Genomic DNA, 24,597 nt, shown 5'->3' on the forward strand with positions numbered 1-24,597 from the left:
ACATGGATAGGATAGGTTTAGAGGGATATGGGCCAAATGCAGGCATGTGGGACTAGTATAGATGGTCTGTGTGGGCAAGTTGGGAAGAAGGTCCTGCTTTCATGCTCTATGTCTCCATGAGATGTGAAATAGTTTACTGACCAGACTAAGTTTAAATTGTATCTCTCACAGTCCTGTCACACATACTAACTATGCCACTCACTTTCAAAATCTGTTTGAGTTATTAATTTCATTCATGGGATCGAGCTGTTAAAAAATTAAAGTTAATGAAACTTTCCTGGCTTAGTTAACTCTTGCAGATACCTGTGATAGATGTAAAAGGTATTATAATTGAAAAAGAGAATGTCTTTATTCGTTGTGTAAATAGTAACATCCATTCTGTTCTTAATTTCTAGACAGCAGCTGAACGAACTTGAGAGGAATTGCAATCTTCGAGGAACCTTAACATCAAAAGAACAAATGGACCTGATCAGTACCTGCAGTAATCTTGCCCAAGCAGTAGAGGGTGCCATTTTCATCCAGGTCAGTGTTTCTGTCAGATTAAGACGCAAAGTGCTGCAGTAAAGGGCCTGTCTCACTTTCACGACCTAATTCACGACCTCTGCCGAGTTTGCCCTTGACTCGTACTCGCAGCATGGTCGGCACAAGGTCGTAGGAGGTCGTAGGTAGGCCATAGGTAGGTCGTAATGCTAGTCGTAGGTACTCATGGCATCAAGTAGGTCGGGCGTTTTTCTAGCCTGATAAAAAAATGTCCACGAGTAAAAAAGGTCGTGAAAGTGGGACAGGCCCTTAACTCAGCAGGTCAGGTAGCATCTCTGGAAAACATAGATAGGTGACATTTGGTTCAGGTCCCTTCTTTAGTCTGCAACTGTTTTGCAAACCGGCACTGCAGTTCCTTGTGTCTCATTTGTGTCGGATACACTGGTTGCAATTGACAGGCTGGGGTCCATAGTCTGAGACATTAAAACCTGAAATTTGTTCAGGGACTCCTTTTTAAGTTCACTGCAGCTTTCGGTGTAACAAAAATATTTAACTCCGAAACACACAAAGCCAGTGTAGATTTTTTTAAATTTATAAAATGAGCTCAAATCAAATGTTCTCCTGTTTTACACAATTAAAGTTCCTCCACGGTGTATTTTCCCACTCCCCTCTTCCCCCATCATCTGCCGGCGCTGTTCCATGCATCCCAGTGGCAGAAGTCAGATCTGCCTTTCTGAGGGTCAACTCCGAAGCGCCCGGCCCCAATTGAGTCCCTAAATGAACTCTGAAATCATGTGGCAATCAACATGCCACAGTTTTAACCAACCGCTTCAACTTCAACTGTCTCCTGTCCCCCCACCATCTTCCATCATTCCAGTTTCCAAGAAAAGTAAAATGACCTGTCCCTATGACTACCGCCCTGTAACTCGAACACTGACCATTATGGAGTGCTTTGTAGATCAGTAATAGCCCACATCTGCACCAGTCACCCGGACAAACTAAACCCCTTTCAATTTGCGTACAGGAGATATAGGTCGAGATATACGCCTTCTCCCCGATAGGGTATTCAATCTCTGGATCACTTTGAACATCAGAATGTTGTTCATTGACTAATTATCATTAATATTTTTATACTGTTGTGAGCTTCATGTGAATAAGGAATTTCATTGCACCTTAATGGATATGACAATCATCTGAATCTGCGTGCATTTGCCTTGGAAAGCAATTGCCCTTGAAGGTGAGATGAGCCACTATCTTATGATGAACTTGTTCTCATTGTGTTGTTGGGTGGGAGGATCTGTAATCAGCATCATGTATCTATTTGCATGAAATAATGGCAATAAATATGGCAAAACCCTAGGATCAGATGTTTTTCATCTTGGATGTTTTAAAGGGAATAGGGAGAATATTGCAGACATTCTAGCTTGTACCTTCCAAATTTCCTTTGGCTCAATCTATTCCTTTATTTTTTTTTAATTATAGTAATACAGCATGGAAACAGACCCTTTGGCCCAATTTGCTCATTCTGACCAAAATACCCCATCTATGTGAGTCCCATTTGCCCATATTTGGACCATATCCCTCTAAACCTTTCTTTGCGCATACCTGTCCAAGTGTCTTTCAAACGCGGCTATAGTACTCGCCTCATCTATCTCTCCTGGCATCTCGTTCCATAAATCTACCACTCTCTGAGTGAAATTAAATTTGCTCCTCGGATTCCTATTCAATCTGGCCTCTCTCACCGTAAACATATATCCTCTGATTCTTGATTCCCCTACCCGACGTAAAATAATCTCTGCATTCACCCTATCAGTCCCTCTCATGATTTTATACACATAGCTCCCTTCAATCTGTTATTTTTTATAGGGGTGGGGGAGTTGCTGGTGAAGGATAAACCAGTAAATTGTAGATGAGTTGGCCCTGCCCTTATCACTGAACACTGTTTTGCAGTGCATTTGGGAGCTAGCATCGGTATGTAAGGGTAGCTATGCCTAATGAATAGAAAGGTTTGAAGAAGCGTCCAGACTCGAAACATCACCTATCCATGTTCTCCAGAGATGCTGCTAACCTGCTGAGATACTCCAGCACTTTGTCCCCTTTTACAAACCTAATTTTTGTTGTTTGAAACAACCCAAAGAGTGAATAGGTGAATTATGAATAGAATGCATGTGACTCTGTTTTCAAAGCTGAACATTGCAATATATCTTACTTTCCCTGCTAAGAACTTTTCTTATGGAGTGCAATGTCAACATTTTTATTTGCTACCACAAGTTTACCATTAAACAAAGCTGCTATGTAATTACTTACTAGTGTCATGTGTAGTAAAATACTGCTGTGGAGGTATTTTTCTTCCACTAAACCTTTGATGCTTGGCAAAGTAAGTAATCGCCTGGTAATGAATTGTTTTCCTTGCTGACTAATCTCAGGGAAAATGTTTAATTCACCTCATGTCTTTGTCATATATGAAATGATTTTTTTTATTCCTATCATTTGTTGTTTGGCATGATTACTCATGGCAAGAGATTAACATTACTAAGCCTCAGTTTGACCTTGTTATTCAGTTGTGCAAAATCTCACTTTTTAAACAGCTTTGGCATTTCTTAGCTGTAACTACAAATGATTGAGATATTAAGGAATTATAGGTTGCATTGCACTACTGTAACAGAATGAGGAATGTCAATGGCAACAATTATTTTCTTGATATAAACACATAGCCATATCAAACAAACTATTTTGGAAGCAGAATAAAAGCCTATTTAGTCCGTGGGCCAGAGGTTTCTTAGTAAAGATACATTAAAAATCCACTAAATTAGGACCATATCATCTTAAACTCATTGAAAATCACCAAGCTCTCCCAGTGGTTTCACAAATTTGTTACGCTGATTTGTTAATCAGTTTGATTGGGCATGACTTTGCCGATTCCTTTGAAGGCACCTGTTGAGTCACAGCCTGAGAACGCATGCAGTCCAAGTAATGCTGAGCAGTATTCTGAGGAGGACTGCTTTGCAAAATGGGTGACATCTATTAGCCTTTGCCTGTTGCCTCTCCCCATGTCAAAGAACACTCTGATGTCTTGAATACTGTTTGCATAGTGAAGCAATATGAAAAAGATATCGCTGTCTGGGCTTCTGACACTTGCATGGTCATATCCTTGCTCTTTGCCATAGTTGCAGTATAGGATGACTCGCGAGTCTGTTTCTTCTTGGTTTGACCAGGGATTGAATCTCAGACTGCAGTGTCTCTTTCCCATTCTGAGAAGTAAGAAGTGTGGCCTCTCCTTCCTTAATGAAGATTACCTTCCTTCCATGTAGCCTCTTTGCCATGTCATTCTCACCACACATCAACAAGAAGTTCAATGAGCTGTTTCCTGTTCTCATCATTGGTCAAGAACTGCTTCCAATCTCTTCTTTTTTTGGTCTTTCCTCCTTTGATTATTCTCTTCTCCGCACACCGATGCTGTGTCCGGTCACTTGACTTCACTGAATATGGTTTATGTATATCGGTACTGAAGACTACATCATTAGATGACAATGCATTGAAGATGTTATGCCAATCTCTTTGAAGTTTGCAGGAATCTCTTTGAGATAGTAGAATGCAGCATTGCCATCTTCCACTATCAATGCCTTGTTACTGGCTGGAGGTTGTGAGTTGCCTACATCTTTCAATAGGTAATAATAATAATACATTTTATTTATGAGCACCTTTCAAGAGTCTCGAGGACACCTTACAAAAATTTAGCAAGTAGAGGAAAAACATGTAAGCGGAATGGAATAAATAGTAGAGACATGACTAGTGCACAAATTAAAGACAGAATTCAATTCGCAACACAATATGAGGCAATTCAAGTACAGATGAAAAGGGAGGGGGACGTGGGGCTAAGGATAGGCAGAGGTGAAGAGATGGGTCTTGAGGCGGGACTGGAAGATGGTGAGGGACACAGAATTGCGGATCAGTTGGGGGAGGGAGTTCCAGAGCCTGGGTGCTGCCCTGGAGAAGGCTCTGTCCCCAAAACTGCGGAGGTTGGATTTGTGGATGGAGAGGAGACTGGCTGATGTGGATCTGAGGGACAGTGAGGGTTGGTAGGGGGAGAGGAGCTCAGTGAGATATGGGGGGGGGGCCCGGATGGTGGAGGGCTTTGTAGGAGAGGATCAGGATTTTGTAGGTGATCCGGTGGGAGATGGTAGTGTAGGCCCTTGGATTTATCAGTCTTTGCAAAGTAGTTGTCTGATGTACCAATGGAGTAGGGTACAGGGGTCAGCGAGTACTTCATAATCTCCCGCAGATTGAGTTGACTGCCAGAACTTTGTGCTTTGACCATCAATTGAAAAGCAAGATCTCCTTGTTACTTGTACTCTATAACCTTTCGTTCAGATGTTTTCAGCTTCACTCTTTTCTTTGTTTCTGCCATGGTTTTGAGCAGCTTGAGATTCTTGATGGGTTCGGAGAATGCAGTATTTTTCTCAAGTCATTCTCTGATGAGCTTCTCTTTCTGTTATTTCCCTGTGGTAAGTACCTTTATGACATCTTTCTCAACCAGCTGGAACACATGCACCAGAAAAGAGTACATACAACCCAGTCTTGTCATCTTGTCAAAAGGATTCAGGAAGCTCTTTACAGCATCAATGGCTTTCTTCGCACATGCCTCACTTTTCCTTATCTCAGTTGGTTGTTGATCAAATTGAGACAATGACAATAAATTTGAATACAATACAATACAATACAATCTCTATGTTTGCTTCTGCAATTGGTACCAGAAGTCGTGTCTGCGAGGCTGAGAGTTGCAGAGAGAAAGTGTGCCCATTCTGTTGAAATTCAAACCCATCTCTGATAAGCACTGTAATTCTCCAAGATGCCAGAGAGCCCAACACCACTATCACCACCTCGAGATTTGCCATGCTTCATGATCGTCTCCTCAATGGTTTTGTCAACAGCACATCGGTTTCCTGGTATGAATGACCTAGCGACACTGATGGCACCGGGATGCACTCCATCAATGTGTTGAGATCTGCATTGGCCATGACTTCAGCAAGTGCCTGCTTTGTTGGCAGTCGGTTTAGCTCTTGAAAGATGCCTTTTGATTCCTCTGGTATTGAGTAATGAGGAAGGGTTAGTTAGCAGTCTTGTTGTGCATGGCCCCTTGGGCAAGAGTGACCATAATATGGTTGAGTTCTTCATTAGGATGGAAAGTGACATTGTTAATTAAGAAACAAGGGTTCTGAACTTAAAGAAAGGTAACTTTGAGGGTATGAGACGTGAATTGGCCAAGATAGACTGGCAATTGATTCTTAAAGGGTTGACAGTGGATATGCAATGGAAGGCATTTAAAGACTGCATGGATGAACTACAAAAATTGTTCATCCCAGTTTGGCAAAAGAATAAATCAGGGAAGGTAGTGCATCCGTGGATAACAAGGGAAATCAGGGATGGTATCAAAGCAAAAGACGAAGCGTACAAATTAGCCAGAAAAAGCAGCCGACCAGAGGACTGGGAGAAATTCAGAGACCAGCAGAGGAGGACAAAGGGCTTAATTAGGAAAGGGAAACTAGATTATGAAAGAAAGCTGGCAGAGAACATAAAAAATGACTGCAAAGGTTTTTATAGATATGTGAAGAGAAAAATATTAGTTAAAACAAATGTAGGTCCCTTGCAGTCAGAAACAGGTGAATTGATCATGGGGAACAAGGACATGGCAGACCAATTGAATAACTACTTTGGTTCTGTCTTCACTAAGGAAGACATAAATAATCTGCCGGAAATAGCAGGGGACCGGGGGTCAAATGTGATGGAGGAACTGAGTGAAATCCAGGTTAGTCGGGAAGTGGTGTTAGGTAAATTGAATGGATTAAAGGCCGATAAAACCCCAGGGCCAGATAGGCTGCATCCCAGAGTACTGAAGGAAGTAGTCCCAGAAATAGTGGATGCATTAGTGATAATTTTTCAAAACTCTTTAGATTCTGGAGTAGTTCGTGAGGATTGGAATGTAGCTAATGTAACCCCACTTTTTAAAAAGGGAGGGAGAGAGAAAATGGGGAATTACAGACCAGTTAACATCGGTGGTGGGGAAAATGCTAGAGTCAGTTATTAAAGATGGGATAGCAGCACATTTGGAAAGTGGTGAGTTCATTGGACAAAGTCAACATGGGTTTATGAAAGGTAAATCATGTCTGACGAATCTTATAGAATTTCTCGAGGATGTAACTAGTAGAGTGGATAAGGGAAAACCAGTGGATGTGTTATATCTGGACTTTCAGAAGGCTTTCGACAAGGTCCCACATAAGAGATTAGTATGCAAACTTAAAGCACACGGTATTGGAGGTTCAGTATTGATGTGGATAGAGAACTGGCTGGCAGACAGGAAGCAAAGAGTAGGAGTAAATGGGTCCTTTTCAGAATGGCAGGCAGTGACTAGTGGGGTACCGCAAGGCTCAGTGCTGGAACCCCCGCTATTTACAATATATATTGTAGATTTGGACGAGGGAATTGAATGCAACATCTCCAAGTTTGCGGATGACACGAAGCTGGGGGGGCAGTGTTAGCTGTGAGGAGGATGCTAGGAGGCTGCAAGGTGACTTGGATAGGTTGGGTGAGTGGGCAAATGCATGGCAGATGCAGTATAATGTGGATAAATGTGAGGTTATCCACATTGGTTGCAAAAACAGGAAAGTAGACTATTATCTGAATGGTGGTCGATTAGGAAAAGGGGAGATGCAATGAGACCTGGGTGTCATGGTACACCGGTCATTGAAAGTAGGCATGCATGAGTGAAAGGTCTGGATAGAGTGGATGTGGAGAGGATGTCTCCACTAGTAGCAGAGTCTTGGACCAGAGGCCATAGCCTCAGAATAAAAGGATGTACCTTTAGGAAGCAGATGAGGTGGAATTTCTTTAGTCAGAGGTTGGTGAATCTGTGAAATTAATTGCCATAGAAGGCTGTAGTCCAAGTCAATTAATATTTTTATAGATCCTCGGACTCCTTTATCGGACCTTACTGGACTTTATCTTGCATTATGTGTCATTCCCTTTATCCTGTATCTGCACACTTTGGATGGGTTGATTGTATCATGTATAGTCTTTCCGCTGACTGAATGGCACAAAACTAAGAGCCTTTCACTGTACCTCGGCATATGTGACGATAAACTAAACTAAACTAAATTAAATTGATTATTAATGAAATGAAAACCATTTCTGTTGACAGAGGTGGCTGCTGCTCCTGGTTCCCAAATTGTTACTTAACATTGGTGAACCTGACCGTAGTTGTAAATCTCAGAGCATGCTAGTTGTTCATTGGAAAGGTGGTGTTTTTATTTTTGCAGGGATGACAACAATAACTAGTTTTAGCATATCTGTGTTATAGATGGGGATTTATGATGCACGTTCAATAATGGTTTACACTGTAAAATTACAGTTTTACACTAAAATTCTACTGTAAGAATACCTACTGACAAAACATGGCTCTTTGTCAAGAAAGAGCAGATTCTGCTTCTTAGTTCATTTATGAACTGGTTGGTTATTCACAGCTGCTCCCTCTGTTCCCTCTCAGCTATATGAGGTGGTAATCTTGGCCTTTTCACACTGAGAACTAGGCAAGACCTTTACAATTTGATTATCTTGCATGCTGCCTACTATAATGCAGCTGAAGAACTGTTTTGTTTGGTTAGTGAATGAACATATTAACACCTTCTGTCATCTAGACATGTTTTTTTTCCCACAGACTCCGATTCCAGTTCATTCTTAATGCTTTTAGTAATTGTTTGAGTTGTTTTTAACATCTATCTGGTACACAACTTCAACATGCACGGACTTGTGATGCTTATCACATTTTATTTTTGTGCAGGAATGTGTTCCTGAAAACTTGGAACTGAAGAGGAAAGTTTTTCAAGAGTTGGATGACCTAATGAATGATGATGTGATTCTCAGCAGTTCTACCTCTTGTATTTTGCCTTCAAAACTATTCAGTGATCTCAAGCATGTTAAACAGTGCATTGTCTCTCATCCCGTAAGTACTAATGTTATGAGCACCAATGATACTTACATTTGACAATGTTTGTTTCTGCAGTGCAAATATTAATGGGTACAAAATGACTGATTATCTGCAGTGCATGGTTACTAGATGTTTATCTTGCATATTCTTCAAGGAACATTTGTAATGTAGAAGTGCATGCTGCAAAACAACATTTGATTTGTAAATCCTTATGCCAACCCTGTTGGTGAGAAATTGCAAACAAGAAATTCCTTTGCCATTATAAATTAAAGATGGTAAATCCTCTATGGCACAAAACTTCAGGATTACGGATACGACATTTCCAGATTGACACCAACAACAAAAAAACAAAGGCCATTTTCTGTTGTGCAAATGTCATTTAGCTATGTTCACTTAAAAAGCATGCTTATGTGATCCAATGAAACTTCCAAAACTAATCCTTGCTCTTGTGTGATTATCATTCTTCAAGTTAATATTTGAGCAGAAAAATGCTCTACTTTATCAACGTTTGTTCTGGTTTGACAAACCAGGGCTGAAGAAAGCTTTTAATTTGCATTTGGGATGTTCCAGAAATTCCAAATTTCAATTGGCATGTTTTCTGCTTAATCAGAAAAAAATGATGACCTGTAATAGTGCAACTGAGTGTAAGTAGTGTGTTGTTACAACTTTATGGTCTGGAGCAATCAAAAGTTGCCAGTTGAGACCACCCCAAGGGCCCCAAATCTTGAGGTACTGTGAAGTAGGTGTCTCGTATGAGCAGAAGAGCAGAAATACATTAAATGATAGTTGCCATGTTATAAACGCAAAATAATTATTGTTTGCCAATGTCAGTTCATGACTGATACTGAAAGTGATTGCTTACCATATTCATGATGCAGCTCTGTAGGAATTTGGTTAGGCCACATTTGGAGTATTACGTGTAATTTTGGTCGCCCGATCGCAGGAAAGATGTGGAGGCCTTGGAGAGGGTGCAGAGGAGGTTTACCAGGATGTTGCCTCGATTAGAGGGTTTTGCCACAGGGAGAGAGAGGTTGGATAGACTTAGATTGTTTTTTCTGGAACGTCAGAGGTTGAGGAGAGACTTGGTAGAAGAATATAAAATAATGAGAGGCATAGATAGGATGGACTATCATAACCTCTTTCCCAGGGTGGAAATGCCCAACATATGAAGGCATAGCTGTAAGGTGAGAGGGGGAAAGTTTAATGGAGATGTGCGGGGCCAGTTTCTTTACACAGAGGGTGGTGGAGGCCCCTAAATTTCTGTCGGGGGTGGTGGTGGCGGCAGAAACAATAGTGGCTTTTAAGAGGCTTTTGGATAAGGTCATGTGATAGGATTAGAATTTGGCCAGTTGGCCCATCGAGGCTACTCCGCCATTCAATCATGGCAGATCTTTCTTGCCCTTTCTCCTGCTTTCTCCCCATAACCTCTGACACCTGTACTAATCAAGAATCTATCTCTGCCTTAAAAATCTTCACTGACTTGGCCTCCACAGCCTTCTGTGGCAAAGAATTCCACAGATTCTCCACCCTCTGACTAAAGACATTTCTCCTCATCTCCTTCCTAAAAGAATGTCCTTTGATTCTGAGGCTATGACGTAGTCCTAGACTCTCCCATCAGTGGAAACATCCTTTCCACATCCGCTCTATCCAAATCTTTCACTATTCTGTATGTTTCAATGAGGTCCCCCCTCATTCTTCTAAATTCCAGCGAGTACTAGTCAGTGCCGACAAATACTCATCATAGGTTAACCTACTAATTCCTGAGATCATTCTTGTAAACCTCCTCTGGACCCTCTCCAGAGCCAGCACATCCTTCCTTAGATATGGTTCCCAAAATTGCTCACAATATTCCAAATGCGGCCTTACCAGCTCCTTATTGTGCCTCAGCATTACATCCCTGTTTTTGTATACAAGCCCTCTTCAAATAAATGCATTGCGTTTGGTTTCGCGTCAGAAAAACATTGCTTTCTCGGCAACTTAAAACTTTCTTTATTTCTGACGTTTCTTCTGGCTCCTCTGAAAAATCATTAACTGAAACATTAATGTGCTCCACAGTTGTGGTACAATTATTTAAACCCACATACTAGGGTTATATTCCAAGAAAATGGTCCATATTGTGATTTTCCATATATTACACCACCTCATCTGCACATGCTTCAAGAAATGCAAGTCGGAAAAAAAACAAATTTCATAAGAGCGAATTTTTATTCCATAAGCATATTTTTTAGGAAGTATATCATTCATTCCACAAGGGTGAATTTGATTTACCCAGGGGTCACATGTACAGTTACCCCCCCGCCATTTTCTACCTACCATTTCCTCGCCAGTATCTACTCAACAAGGACAATTGTTATCCTTTTCTTTACAAAATATATATGTAAATTGCTGAATACTGAATCCCTTTCTTTTTTTTTTAAAAAAGCTATATTGTACTGTCAGTGAGGATAAGTGCAAGAAAGTCCAGTCAGTAAGAAATTTGTTGTGGGAATGCATTGAATCAATGCTATAATGAAGGAATTAGAGAAAAGTGGTCTTAACATAAGCACATGAAAATGTTCAGAAGGCTACATTTGGAATACTGTTTCTCTATTGTCACATGTACCAGGTACATATAGCGAAATATTTGTTTTGCATACAGCTCAGCAAGACTATCCCCATACATACAGTGCATTCAGAAAGTAGCCAGACCCCTTCACTTTTTAAACATTTTGTTACGTTACAGCCTTATTTTAAAATTGATTAAATTCATTTTTTTTTTATCATCAATCTACACACAATACCCCAGAATGAAGAAGCGAAAACAGGTGTTTAGAAATGTTTGCAAGGTAATTAAAAAGAGATAAATGAAATATCACATTTACATAAATATTCAGACCCATTGCTATGACACTCAAAATTGAGCTTAGGTTCATCCTGTTTCCATTGATTATCCTTGAAATGTTTCTACAACTTGATTGGAGTCCACCAGTGGTAAATTAAATTGATTGGACATGATTTGGAAAGGCACACACCTGTCTATATAAGGTCCCACAGTTGTCAGTGCATGCCAGAGCAAAAACCAAGCCATGAAGACGAAGGAATTGTCCGTAGACCTCCGAGACAGGATTGTGTCGAGACACAGATCTGGGGAAGGGTATAAAACAATTTCTGCAGCATTGCAGGTCCCGAAGAGCACAGTGGCCTCCGTCATTCTTAAATGGAAGAACTTTGGAACCACCAGGACTCTTCATAGAGCTGGCCACCTGCCCAAACTGAGCAATCGGGGGAGATGGGCCCTGGTCAGGGAGGTGACCAAGAACCTGATGGCCACTCTGACTCCAGAATTCCTCTGTGGAGATGGGAGAACTTTCCAGAAGGACAACTATATCTGCAGCACTTCACCATTCAAGGCCTTTATGGTAGAGTGGTCAGACGGAAGCCACTCCTCAGTAAAAGGCACATGACAGCCCGCTTGGAGTTTGCCAAAAGGCATGAGAAGCAAGATTCTCTCGTCTGATTAAACTTTCTCTGGTCAAGATTCTCTGGTCTGATGAATTCTTTGGCCTGAATGCCAAGCGTCACGTTTGGAGGAAACCAGGCACCGCTCATCACCTGGCCAATACCCAGATCTACGGTGAAGCACGGTGGTGGCAGCATCATGCTGTGGGGATATTTTTCAGCGGCAGGAACTGGGAAATTAGTCAGGATTGAGGTAAAAGTGAACGGAGCAAAATACAGAGAGATCTTTGATGAAAACCGGCTCCAGAGCGTTCTGGCCCTCAGACTGGGGCGGAGGTTCACCCAACAGGACAATGACCCTAAGCACATAGCCAAGACAACGCAGAAGTGGCTTCATGACAAGTCTGCGAATGTCGTTGAGTGACCCAGCTAGAGCCCGGACTTGAACCCGATCAGGATGGTCCTGAATATAGCTGTGCATCGACGCTCCCCATCCAACCTTACAGAGCTTGAGAGGATCTGCAGAGAAGAATGGGAGAAATTACCCAAATACAGGTGTGCTAAGCTTGTAGCGTCATACCCAAGAAGACTTGAGGCTGTAATCGCTGCCAAAAGTGCCTCAACAAAGGGTCTGAATACATGTAAATGTGATATTTCAGTTATTTCTTTTGAATTACTTTGCAAAAATTTCTAAGCACCTGTTTTCGCTTTTTTTTTATGGGGTATTGTGTTTAGATTGTTAAAAAAAAAAAGAATTTAATTCATTTTCGGATAAGGCTGTAACGTAACAAAATGTGGAAAACGTTAAGGAGTCTGAATATTTTCTGAATGCCCTGTCAAGGGCCTGTCCCACTGTACGAGGTAAATGAAGAGTTCTCCCGAGTTTTCCCCTGATTCGAACTCGGAGAATGTCCGTAGCGGGTCTGTGGGAGTTCGTGAATGTCCCGTACCGGCTCGTAAGAGTAACGGTAAGTACTCGGGAAATCCAGTAAACTCGTGACTTTTTTTCAACACTGTGAAAAATGTTCACGAGTAAAAATATACTCGTGATTAAATTAAACTGGATAGGGCGCAAAAAAAGATTTCCAAGGATATTACCTGGTCTGGTGGGTTTGAATTGAATATAAAACCTTTATGGAGATAATTAGGGTGAATTGCCTCAGCCTTTTCTCCAGAGTTTGGGGCGGCATGGTGGTGCAGTGGTAGAGTTGGTGCCTTACAGCACCAGAGACCCGGGTTTGATCCTGACAACAGGTGCTGTCCATACAAAGTTTGTACGTTCTCCCTGTGACTGAGTGGATTTTCTCCAGTTTCCACCCACTGTCGAAAGATGTACAGGTTTGTTGGTTAATTGGCTTTGGTTAAATTGTAAAATTGTCCCTAGTGTGTAGGATAGAGCTAGTGTATGGGATGACCGCGGTCGATGTACATTGTATCGTGAAAGTAAAGAATAGGGGAGTCTGAAACTAGAGGGCACAGGTTTAAGGTAAAGAGGAAAAGACATAAAAGGGACATCCAGGGCAATTTTTTTCACATAAGGTGGTGCGCGTATGGAATGAGTTAATAATTAAGTGATAGAGATATGTAGAATTATGACAAATAAAAGACACGTGGACTGATGCATGGATAGGAAAGGTCTGGAAGGATACGGGCCAGGCAAGTGGGCAAAGAGCTCAGTGAGTGCTTTTGGTAACTGAAGGGCCCATATCCATGCTGTATGGTTTTATAACTCTAAATCAAGTGATTGGACAAGGATGCCCAAAGGCACAGGAAGATTGTTTAATATTAATTACATCTCTCTGGAAGTTAAGTGATAAATATATTTTAATGATTTAAACAAAATGGTTTGAATTGCTTTACAGAAGCATGTTGCAACAAAAATATTTCATTGGTTCGGCTCCGGTCTAATTTATTTTTAATCTCGAGTTGCCTAACATGACTCGCTTCACTGACTAAAGTACAATATTAAACTTATAGGCAAAAATGTTGACAACATTGGTTGCTTTGGTCCTTGCCAAAAAACATTAAGTAAAGTTGGAACATATTCTGTTATTTGTGTGACCATATTATGAACAAGTATTTAAAAGTTTAATGATATTTACAGTAGGGCTACATTTAATTCAGAATTCTATCATACATCGAGGGGAGAGAGAGGGGGGAAGAGGAACCCGGGGGGTGGGGAGCGAGAAGGAGGGATGGATTGAGGGGGAGTAGTGGGAGAGGGACAGAGGGGGGCTGAGGGGGGTGAAGAGAGAGAGACACGAGGAGGGTTGTGGCGGTGGTCTGAGGGACAGGTAGTGAGGTTACTGGTCACTGGAGGATGCGAGTGGGCGGTGAAGGGTGATGCAACCCCCATCCTATGATGGGGCTGGGTTTATGTTCATAAGTTGGAGGAGCACAATTTGGCCATTCGGCCTGTCAAGTTTACTCTGCCATTCAATCATGGCAGATCTACCTTACCACTCAATCCCATTCTCCTGCCTTCTCCCCACAATCCAATCAATCATAACCCTTTACCAATCAAGAATCTGACAATTGCCGCCTTAAAAATATCCACTGACTTATCCATCTGTGTCAATGGATTCCACAGGTTGGTGGCCAGGTCCAGAGGTTGGTTGAGGATCGTAGCTTTGAGTTGTGGTCTGTGGGGTACAGTGATGGGTAGAGAATCCTTCAACTCCTGACAATGGTGCGGGAGGGCCTCAGGAGTAGTTAAGGTAGGTCAGCTGAGGGATGGGAACCAGACAGTGCTGAGAAACATAACTAAGTTTAATGTGGATAAATGTGAGGTTATTCACTTTGGTAGCAAAAACAGGAATGCAGATTATTATCTAAATGGTATCAAGTTGGGAAAAGAGAAGTACAACGGGATCTGGGGTCCTTGTTCATCAGTCACTGAAAGTAAGCATGAAGGTACAGCAGGCAGTGAAGAAAGCGAATGGCATGTTGGCCTCCATAACAAGAGTAGTTGAGTATAGGAGCAAAGAGGTCCTCCTGCAGTTGTACAGTTGTAGTGAGACCACACCTGGAGTATTGTGTGCAGTTTTGGTCCCCTAATTTGAGGAAGGACATTCTTGCTATTGAGGGAGTGCAGCAGAGGTTCACAAGGTTAATTCCCACGAAGGCGGGACTGTCATATGTTGATAGAATGAAGCGGCTGGGCTTGTATACTCTGGAATTTAGAAGGATAAGAGTGGATCTTATTGAAACATATAAGATTACTAAGGGCTTGGATACGCTAGAGGCAGGAAACATGTTCCCAATGTTGGGGAAGTCCAGAACCAGGGTCCATAGTTTAAGAATAAGTGGTAAGCCATTTAGAACGGAGATGAGGAAAAACCTTTTCATACAGTTGTAAGTGTGTGGAATTCTCTGCCGGTGGAGGCTGGTTCTCTGGATGCTTTCAAGAGAGAATTAGATAGAACTCTTCGGGATAGCAGAGTTAGGCAGGAGAGAAGGCAGGAACGGGGTACTGATTGTGGATGATCAGCCATGATCGCATTGAATGGCGGTGCTGGCTCAAAGGGCCGAATGGTCTATTCCTGCACCTTTAGTCTATTGTCTATTTCGCAAAAAGCTAAAGATCGAGACAAAAAGACACAAAGTGGTGGAGTAACTCAGCAGGTCAGGCAGCATTCCTCTTGAGTCCCAACCCAAAACGTTACCTATCTATATTCTTTAAGGATGCTGCTCGACTCATTTAGTTACTCCAGCACTTTGTCTTTTTTTGTAAACCAGCATCTGCAGTTCCCTGCTTCTACTAAAGATTGAAACGAGTTGATTTCAGCATTGGGTCTGGAGCAACTTTTTTTTTACTGTCCATTGGTATAATATATATTGGCCTAGACCCTGCTGGTAAATACTGGCAGACCTGTGGAACTGCCACCAGTTGCCAGGTAATAACAGCAATTTCAGGATTTTGCATGCGCAACGGGATGTAGAAGTCTGATTCTGCTCGGTCTGAAGAAGGGTCTCGACCCGAAACATCACCTATTCCTTTTCTCCAGAGATGCTGTCTGACCCGCTGAGTTACTCCCGCTTTTTGTATGTGCTGGTAGATTTTTTCAACAAGAATCTTCTATTACATTCTTCCCTTGGATTGAAGCATCCACAAGCCAAGCGCAGGATTTGTAAGCTCAGTTATTTGCTGCAGTGTTTTAGCTTGCTTTTGGGATGTGGGAGGAAAACGGAGCACCCATGGGAAACCCACGCAATCACCAAGAGCACATACAAACACCGTACAGACAGCACCCATAGTCAGGATCGAACGCAGGTATCAGTCACTGTGAGCACATGAGATTCTAGAATTCCCTTTCTTTGTGTTGCAACCCTTCATCTTGAGATGGGGATCTACATTTCTTTACTAGCAGGATATGATTTGCAACCTGTAAGTAAGAGGGAAAAATTCAATGGAGATCTGAGGAATGAGTTGACAGAGAGGGTAGTGAATATTTGGAATGAACTGTCAGCAGAGGCCGATATAGTTCCAAACTTTAAAAGGTGTTTGGACTAGTTCTTGAATAGGAAAGGACTAGAGGGATGGGACCGATTGTGGGAAAATAAGATTAGCATAGATTGGCATCATGGCTGGCAAGAACCAGGTTAGTTGAAAAGGCCTGGTCCTGTGTTGTACGATTCTATGATTCTCTGTGATTATTAATTTATTTTAGAGTACTTCATTGTGGAGCTATATTCTCGCTACAGAATGGGTATTATGTGTTAACTAAGGTCTTTCTTGCTACCAAAGTAAATTTTGCAATGCTATAAAGTTGCTTTAAGAAAATTTGGAATAAAAATTGCTGTGTTTTCAGGTGAATCCAACCTACTACATACCTCTAGTTGAACTAGTTCCTCATCCTGAAACGCATCCTGCTGTTCTGGAACAAACCTACACGCTTATGAAAGATATTGGCCAGTCGCCAGTAAAGCTAGCCAAAGAGATTGATGGATTTGTTTTGAATCGGATTCAATATGCAATTATTGGAGAGTCATGGAGACTTGTTAAGGTATGTATGCCTACTCCTGTTAATGTATTTGAAAATGTTTCAGCGTTTTCCGCAGTTATGATGAGTTAATTGGGTATTTATCATGAAAATAGTCACAAATATATATATAGTCAAAATTCTGGAATTTAAGAACTGTGATTAAGAACTCTAAACATGTTAAGATTCAATTAATCAATCAATGCTACTTTATTGTCACATTGAATGTTGAAGATTACAGTAAAACCGGCCCTTCTTCCCACCATATCTGTGCTGAACATAATGCCAATAACAACAATTACCTGCCTGCACATAATCCGTAATCCCTCCATTTCCATACACATCCATACAAGATAGATTTATTCATCACATGTGCCAGATGGCACAGTGAAATGAAATTCCCATACAGCCATACAATTAAAAAAAAAAAGGGACACAACACACTATAGGGTTTGACATAAAACATCCCCACACAGCAGAATCAAAGTTTCCCACTTGTGGGAAGGCACCAAAGTCAGTCTCTTCCTCCATTGTTCCCCGTGGTCAGGGCCTCCCCAAGCCCTCCGCAGTTGCCGCTACGGGCGGCCCAATGTTCAGGACCGTTCGCCGGGGTGTTGTAAGTCCGATGTTGGGGCTGCGGGACGTCCTCAGCGGCTTGGACACCAGAATCGGCCCCCTCCTACCGGAGTCGGCGACTTCCAAAGTCCGCAGGCCGCGCCGGGTGGAGACTGCTGCTGTAGACCCTCTGCAAGGCGCACCAGAGCTCCACGATGTTGGAGCAACGGCTCAACGCTCCGGAGCTCCAAACGGCGACCCAGGTAGGCATCGCCCGCTCCGTGGTGACTCCAGCGCTGCGCCGCCGCTGTAGCAGCCCTGGTCCGGTTCCCGGTCCCCGGCAGGAAAGGCCGCTCCGATCCAGCTGGTAGGCCGCGAGGTGGGGGGCGAGGACGCGACTCGGAGAAATAGTCACGTCCCCGCCAGGAAGAGACTGGGAAATGGTTTCCCCCTTACCCTGCCCCCCTTCCCCACATAGAAAAGTAAAAGTTTCCCCCCAAAACAGACATTGGACTAACTAAAAATAAAAAAAAGATAGAAATACAGACAGGCTGTAGGTAGAGGCTGCTGCCAGTGCAGCGCCCCATATGCCATAGAGTGTGGAAACAGGCCCTTCGGCCCAACTTGCCCTCAACGGCCAACAATGTCCCAGCTACACTAGTCCCACTTGCCTGTGCTTGGTCCATATCCCTCCAAACCTGTCCTATCCATGTACCTGTCTAACTGTTTCTTAAAAGATGGGATAATCCCAGCCTCAACTATCTCCTCTGGCAGCTTGTTCCATACACCCACCACCCTTTGTGTGAAAAGTTACCCCTCAGTTTCCTATTAAATCTTTTCCCCTTCACCATGAACCTATGTCCTCTGGTCCTCGATTACCCTACTCTGGGCAAGACTCAGAGCATCTACCCGATCTATTCCTGTCATGACTTTGTACACTTCTATAAGATTCCCCCTCATCCTCCCATAATGTCCATCCAAAAGCTCCTTAAATGCCACTATGGTATCTGCCTCAACCACTCCCCCAGCAGTAATTTCTAGGCACTCGCCACCCTCAGTGTGAGGGAAATATACCTGCCCTGCTCGTCTCCTGGAAACTTTCCCCCTTTCGCCTTCAAGCACTGTCTTCTAGTATTCGATTTTTCCATCCTGGGAAGAAAGGTTCTGACTGTGTACCCTATCTCTGCCTCTAATAATGTTATATACTTTTATCAGGTCTCCCTGCAACCTCCAGTACACTGCGCTTGGGTGCAGTAAAATTTATTTTTGCATACAGTTCAGTAAGAGTCTTAATATGCACAATCATACTTAAGTACAAGAGTGTAAGATAGTAGATTAAACTGAGGCAGTATACAAGTATAGCTATTTAAATAAATTGCACCTTGATGCTCCAGCACAATAAGCAGAAGATGGGAGAATTCATTCCTTCCACTTTCCTAAGAGTGGACTCCTCCACATTGGAAGAAGAAAACCTAAACATTGAAAAAAGTAAAACCCAAAGCCACAGGATCGTATGCATTCACCTGGTGCTAATCAAATGTCACAACTCTAGATGGAACACAGGGTGAATTCTTTTGTGTGTCTTGTGGCATTGTAATTCCCAATTGACAGTAATCAAAAATAGGATTAGGACACAAAACAATAAAAGCAAATATGTTTTATTTGATGGTAATAAAATTAATGTTTTGAAGTATTCCTCTCTGATTTTGCATTGCTTAAAGACTTAAATTATTCCTGGAATTCCATCTTCATCACAATCACAATTAAAATAATCTAATCTAATCTTTCAAGCGATCTTACTTTGTCCCCTGCTGTTTGCCTGGAACCAGCGACAAGTGATGCAAGTTACATACCACAGCATGAACGAACCATTCATGATTCCCATACTCCAGATAACCTGTCATCTAAGAATTACTTCAAATTGACTATCATAGGTAGAATTTACTTAATCACCACATGTGATTTTTTTTTTCTATTACAAATCTCAAATTGTGGAGTACAGAGGCAAATAAATAAATGATGGGTCTTTGTCCCAAACATTATGGAGGGCACTGTACTTGTCCATCGTTTTTAATGCTCCATCCCAGAGCCACTCTCACCTTGTTGAGCTTTGTTACTACACTTTTTTCACCCATTAAACTCACTGGGAGTTTAATGGACAACACTTCCTCTTTCAACTAGGCACATTGCAGTCTTCAGGATCATATTTAGTCAAGGTGTTTCAGATAATTATTCTGTTGTTTAAAATTACATCTTATCTTTATCTTCCCGTCACCTTAACAGTGCACTTTGTATCTCATCATCATCATCATCATCATCATCATCCCTCTTTGAATCTGTACGGCCTCCTTAACACAAGTCAATAAAGTTGCAGCTAGTGGAGTTCAAAGTATAAATGGGATGCCACTATGCTTTCATCTTTCTGTTAAGGTCTTCCCTTTAACAACATGGATATATCAAAAATAGATGGCATATATACAAGATCCTTAAGATTGACCTGTAGCCCCTCCAGCCTCCTAATAGTACATTTCCAAGCTTCAGCGTCCTTTTGTAAAAGGCACCCATCTACAATGTTTCACATCACTTTGGAAATCCAATCAATGTACTGAGAAAGACCTCTCTTAAAATCATGCTTTTTTGGGGTTAAGGTAGACCTCTGTAATCTCTTCATAATATCTTTAATAGGGTTCCAATAATGGAAGTTAAACTTGGAGGCCTAGAATTAGATTGTTTGGTAATCAATCTCTTTTGTTTTCCTTCGGGAGGGGAGTGCTGTTGGTGGTTATATTTGCTGTTTCTTAGTCTTGAGAACATTGAAACAAACGTCACAAGCAGACTTACAATTTCTTGAGCCAATTCACAGCCCTGATATAATACTGCCAAGTATAGTGCGCACCTTGAGTTTCAACTTGAGTCTCCAATGTGTCCACTGTTAAATTATAACTTTCCATATTTACATGTTTTATTCACATTCATATTAAATGAAATTTTTAACACTCTTTTCACTACTTTCTTTTATGAACACCATGGAAAATTGCCAACAACAGTGCAGACACATGGTGTACTAGGATACTTGTTTGTATCGTTTCCAGTTATGGTTTGCACATGATCCCTCTTGTTCTTTTATTGACATTCCTCATCCTAATATAATAGCTGACCTAATCCTGTTTCTTAGCTGAATAGTTAAACAATGCATATGCTTTCTCTTAAAACAAGTTTTGACTTTTTTCATAGTTCCTGACCTACTTCAAGGAGAATTTTTTTTTTTTCTACCCACATTTTCTTTGTAAACTCTTCCATTTTCATTCCACGTCTTTCCTGTTTTAATATCCTTATAGTTATCTCTCCGGTGCCTTTTTTTAAAGAAAAAAAAGCATCAATAAAATGATGTACTTTAAACATTCTTTTCTATCCTTACCAACCTAGAATGTGAAAACATGATCACCAGATATCTGACCTCAGCTTTTTTTCCCTGTATTTTTTTGTTTTTAAAACAAAATATTTCTACAATTTCTACAATGCTTTTTTTACTGCTTCTCATTAAGTTCAATGCTATTATGTGTAAATTGCTTAATACATTGCTTTAAACAAGTCCATGACTATACCATAAACCATTGCTTGCATGCACACTTTCCCCATTAAGCATCCCAGTAAAGAGTCCTTAAATCTAACCACAGCACTAATCGGTTTTCATCTCTAGCAAGTGACCATTTAGACTTTAGAGATACAGCATAGAAACAGCCCACTGGTTCCGTGCCGACCATTCACTAGCACTATCCTACACACTAGGGACAATTTACACTTTGAATGGAAAGACTTTGAATGGTACGTACACGCCACTAACTCAGAGATGAGAAAAATACTGAAAATTACTAAAAGTTAGCACTATCTATGCTTGATTTGGAAATCAGAGATGTTTTTCCAGAATCTGTTTTAATATTAACTTTCTCTGGGAGCAATATCCTTCAGATTGTCAGTTTGGAAAATTGAGCGTTTTTGTATGAATGACATCCGTAGATGGCAGAGTGACGCAGCGGTGGAGTTGTTGTCTGTATGGAGTTTGTACGTTCTCCCTGTGACCATGTGGGTTTTCACCAGATGCTCCAGTTTCCTCCCACATTCCAAAGACATGCAGGTTTGTAGGTTAATTGGCTTCTGTAAATTGTCCCTAGTGCTTCGGATAGTGCTAGTGTACGGGGTGATCCCTGGTCGGTGCGGACTTGGTGGGCCGAAGGGCTTGTTTCTACACTGTATCTCTAAATGAAACTAAACTACATGCACCTCACGTTTGACACGTGGTTTGCGTTCTTGAAATGTGGCACAAAATTCCAAAACGTGTTAATTAAACATAAATGCGACTAGGTTGTCAGCAATAAATTTGAGTATTATTCCGAAAATATGAATGCGCAAATCAAACTTTGGTATTAAAGGAACAAGTGCATTATTGCAAAAACACATAAATTAAACATAGCGCAAGACGTGAGGTACCTGTAATTTGGGGTGCCTGAAGTTTTTGGGGTGTATGATGTTGGGGTGTATGAAGCAAATCACAAATAATTTGCTTCATCCTACTGCATGGGCTCGGGAGCGATTGGGAGGACACAGAAATTACAGGATAGGGGTGATGGTGCAGGAGGATACAGTTGTGATGGTAGCCGGGGAATATATACGTAGAACCAATGCCTATGTTGATGGTTTGAAAAGAGTTGACAATTGATTAGGTGACACCAACGCTCTGCAAACAAAAGCATATTAAATTTCCTATGGGGTTTACAAATCAATGCCTCCTTGCAACCATTTCAAACTAAGACAGACTCACCACATTGAATTTTAAATTTAATGAACTTTAAATTTATTTGCAATTTTAAGTTGGAATGTGCAGTTAATAAGTACCAATATGTTTGGATTTTAATAGGGCACATTTTCAAGCATTTAATGCAGGGATAAAGTTTGTAAAGCCAACTGAGGCAGTAAATGCTAAAGGTCGTCAGAACAGTTCCTAATGAGCTTTGCTACTGACTGACTAAAGTCTGCATCTAGCTGCAGTGTTTGCTCTACCTTTTTCTTCAAATTAATCATTATCTCCAAATTCTTCTGAATAAGTTAAAGTTAAATTTAGGGTTTTGCACAGCACGGATTCCAGGATATGAAAGCTTCCAGGTTGATAGCAGATTGGAGGTAAAAGGAGAGCAGTGGTTGAGTGAAAAAATGTGCATGTAGGGCGAGCCCTTAATGGCATTTAATTTTGAGATACAGCATGGAAACAGGCTCACACATTCACACTAGTTCTATGTTATCTCACTTTAGCATCCATTCCCCACACACTGAGGGCAATTTACAGATGCCAATTAACTTACAAACCCGCACATCTTCAGGATGCTCAAATAATAATTGGACATAAAACAGTATTACTCTAATGAGGAACAATAATGAAACTGAGCCCTAATACTAGACAAAATTCAAGTATGTACAGTGCATTCAGCAAGTATTCAGACCACTTCACTTTTCCCACGTTTTGTTACGTTACAGCCTTATTTTTAAATGGATTAAAATTCATTTTTTCAATCATCAATCTGCACACAATACCCCATAATAAAAAAGCAAAAACAGGTGTTTAGAAATTTTTACAAAGTAATTAAAAAAAATAAATAACTGAAATATCACAGTTACTAAGTATTCGACCTTTTACTCAGTACTTTGATGAGGCACCTTTGGCAACGATTACAGCCTCAAGTCTTCTTGGTATGACGCTACAAGCTTGGCACGCCTGTATTTGGGTTATTTCTCCCATTCTTCAATGCAGATCCCCTCAAGTTCTGTCAGGTTGGATGGGGAGCATCAATACACAGCTATTTTCAGGTCCCTCCAGATGTTCGATCGGGTTCAAGTCCGGGCTCCGGCTGGACCACTCAAGGACATTCGCAGACTTGTCACGAAGCCACTCCTGCGTTGTCTTGGCTGTGTGCTTAGGGTCGTTGTCCTGTTAGAAGGTGAACCTCCGCCCCAGCCTGAGGTCCAGAACGCTCTGGAGCAGGTTTCATCAAGAACCTCTCTGTACTTTTCTTTGTTCATCTTTCCCTCGATCCTGACTAATCTCCCAGTTCCTGCCATTGAAAAACCATCCCCACAGCATAATGCTGCCACCACCATGCTTCACCGTAGGTATGGTATTGGCCAGGTGATGAGCGGTGCCTGGTTTCCTCCAGACGTGACCCTTGGCATTCAGGCCAAAGAGTTAAATCTTGGTTTAATCAGACCAGAGATTCTTGTTTCTCATAGTCTGAGAGTCCTTTAGGTGCCATTTGGCAAACTCCAAGCAGGCTGTCATGCCTTTTACTGAGGAGTGGCTTCCGTCCGGCCACTCAACCATAAATACCTGATTGGTGAAATGCTGCAGATAGAGTTGTCCTTCTGGAAGGTTCTCACATCTCCACAGAGGAATTCTGGAGCTCTGTCAGAGTGACCATCGTGTTCTTGGTCACCTCACCTTCCTTCTACCCCAATTGCACAGTTTTGCCGGATGGCCAGCTCTCTGTAGAGTCCTGGTGGTTCCAAAGTTCTTCCATTTAAGAATGACAGAGGCAACTGTGCTGTTCGGGACCTGCAATGCTGCAGAAATTGTTTTATACCCTTCCCCAGATCTGTGTCTCGCCACAATTCTGTCTCGGTGGTCTACGGACAATTCCTTCATCTTCTTGGCTTTTGCTCTCACGTGCGCTGTCAACTGTGGGACCTTTATATAGACAGGTGTGTGCCTTTCCAAATCATGCCCAATCAATTTAATTTACCACTGGTGGCCTCCAATCGAATTGTAGAAACATCTCAAGGATAATCAATGGAAACAGGATGAACCTAAGCTCAATTTTGAGTGGCATAGCTGAATACTTATGCAAAGGTGATATTTCAGTTATTTCTTTTTAATTACTTTGCAAAAATGTCTAAACACCTGTTTTTGCATCTTCATACTGGGGTATTGTGTGTAGATTGATGATAAAAAAAAAAGAATTTAATCCATTTTAAAATAAGGCTGTAATGTAACAAAATGTGGAAAAAGTGAAGGGGTCTGAATACTTTCTGAATGCACTGTATGTCTCAGCTACCACAGAAACTGTGTTCTTGGAGATGAAGGGAGCTGAACATCCTAAACATAGAAACATAGAA

General features: G+C 41.5%; 1 protein-coding gene across 1 annotated transcript in view; it reads left to right on the plus strand.

The window, feature by feature from the left end:
* Nucleotides 1-24,597, plus strand: part of cryl1 (crystallin, lambda 1) — a 54,779-nt gene that overhangs the window by 13,654 nt on the left and 16,528 nt on the right. The window contains exons 4-6 of the mRNA XM_055636986.1: nucleotides 396-522; nucleotides 8,315-8,476; nucleotides 16,711-16,905. Coding sequence (XP_055492961.1) covers nucleotides 396-522; nucleotides 8,315-8,476; nucleotides 16,711-16,905 — 484 coding nt within the window. The remainder of the gene's footprint in view (nucleotides 1-395; nucleotides 523-8,314; nucleotides 8,477-16,710; nucleotides 16,906-24,597) is intronic.

The sequence above is a fragment of the Leucoraja erinacea genome, chromosome 6 (genome assembly GCF_028641065.1).
Source record: "Leucoraja erinacea ecotype New England chromosome 6, Leri_hhj_1, whole genome shotgun sequence".
Lineage (NCBI taxonomy): Eukaryota > Metazoa > Chordata > Chondrichthyes > Rajiformes > Rajidae > Leucoraja > Leucoraja erinaceus.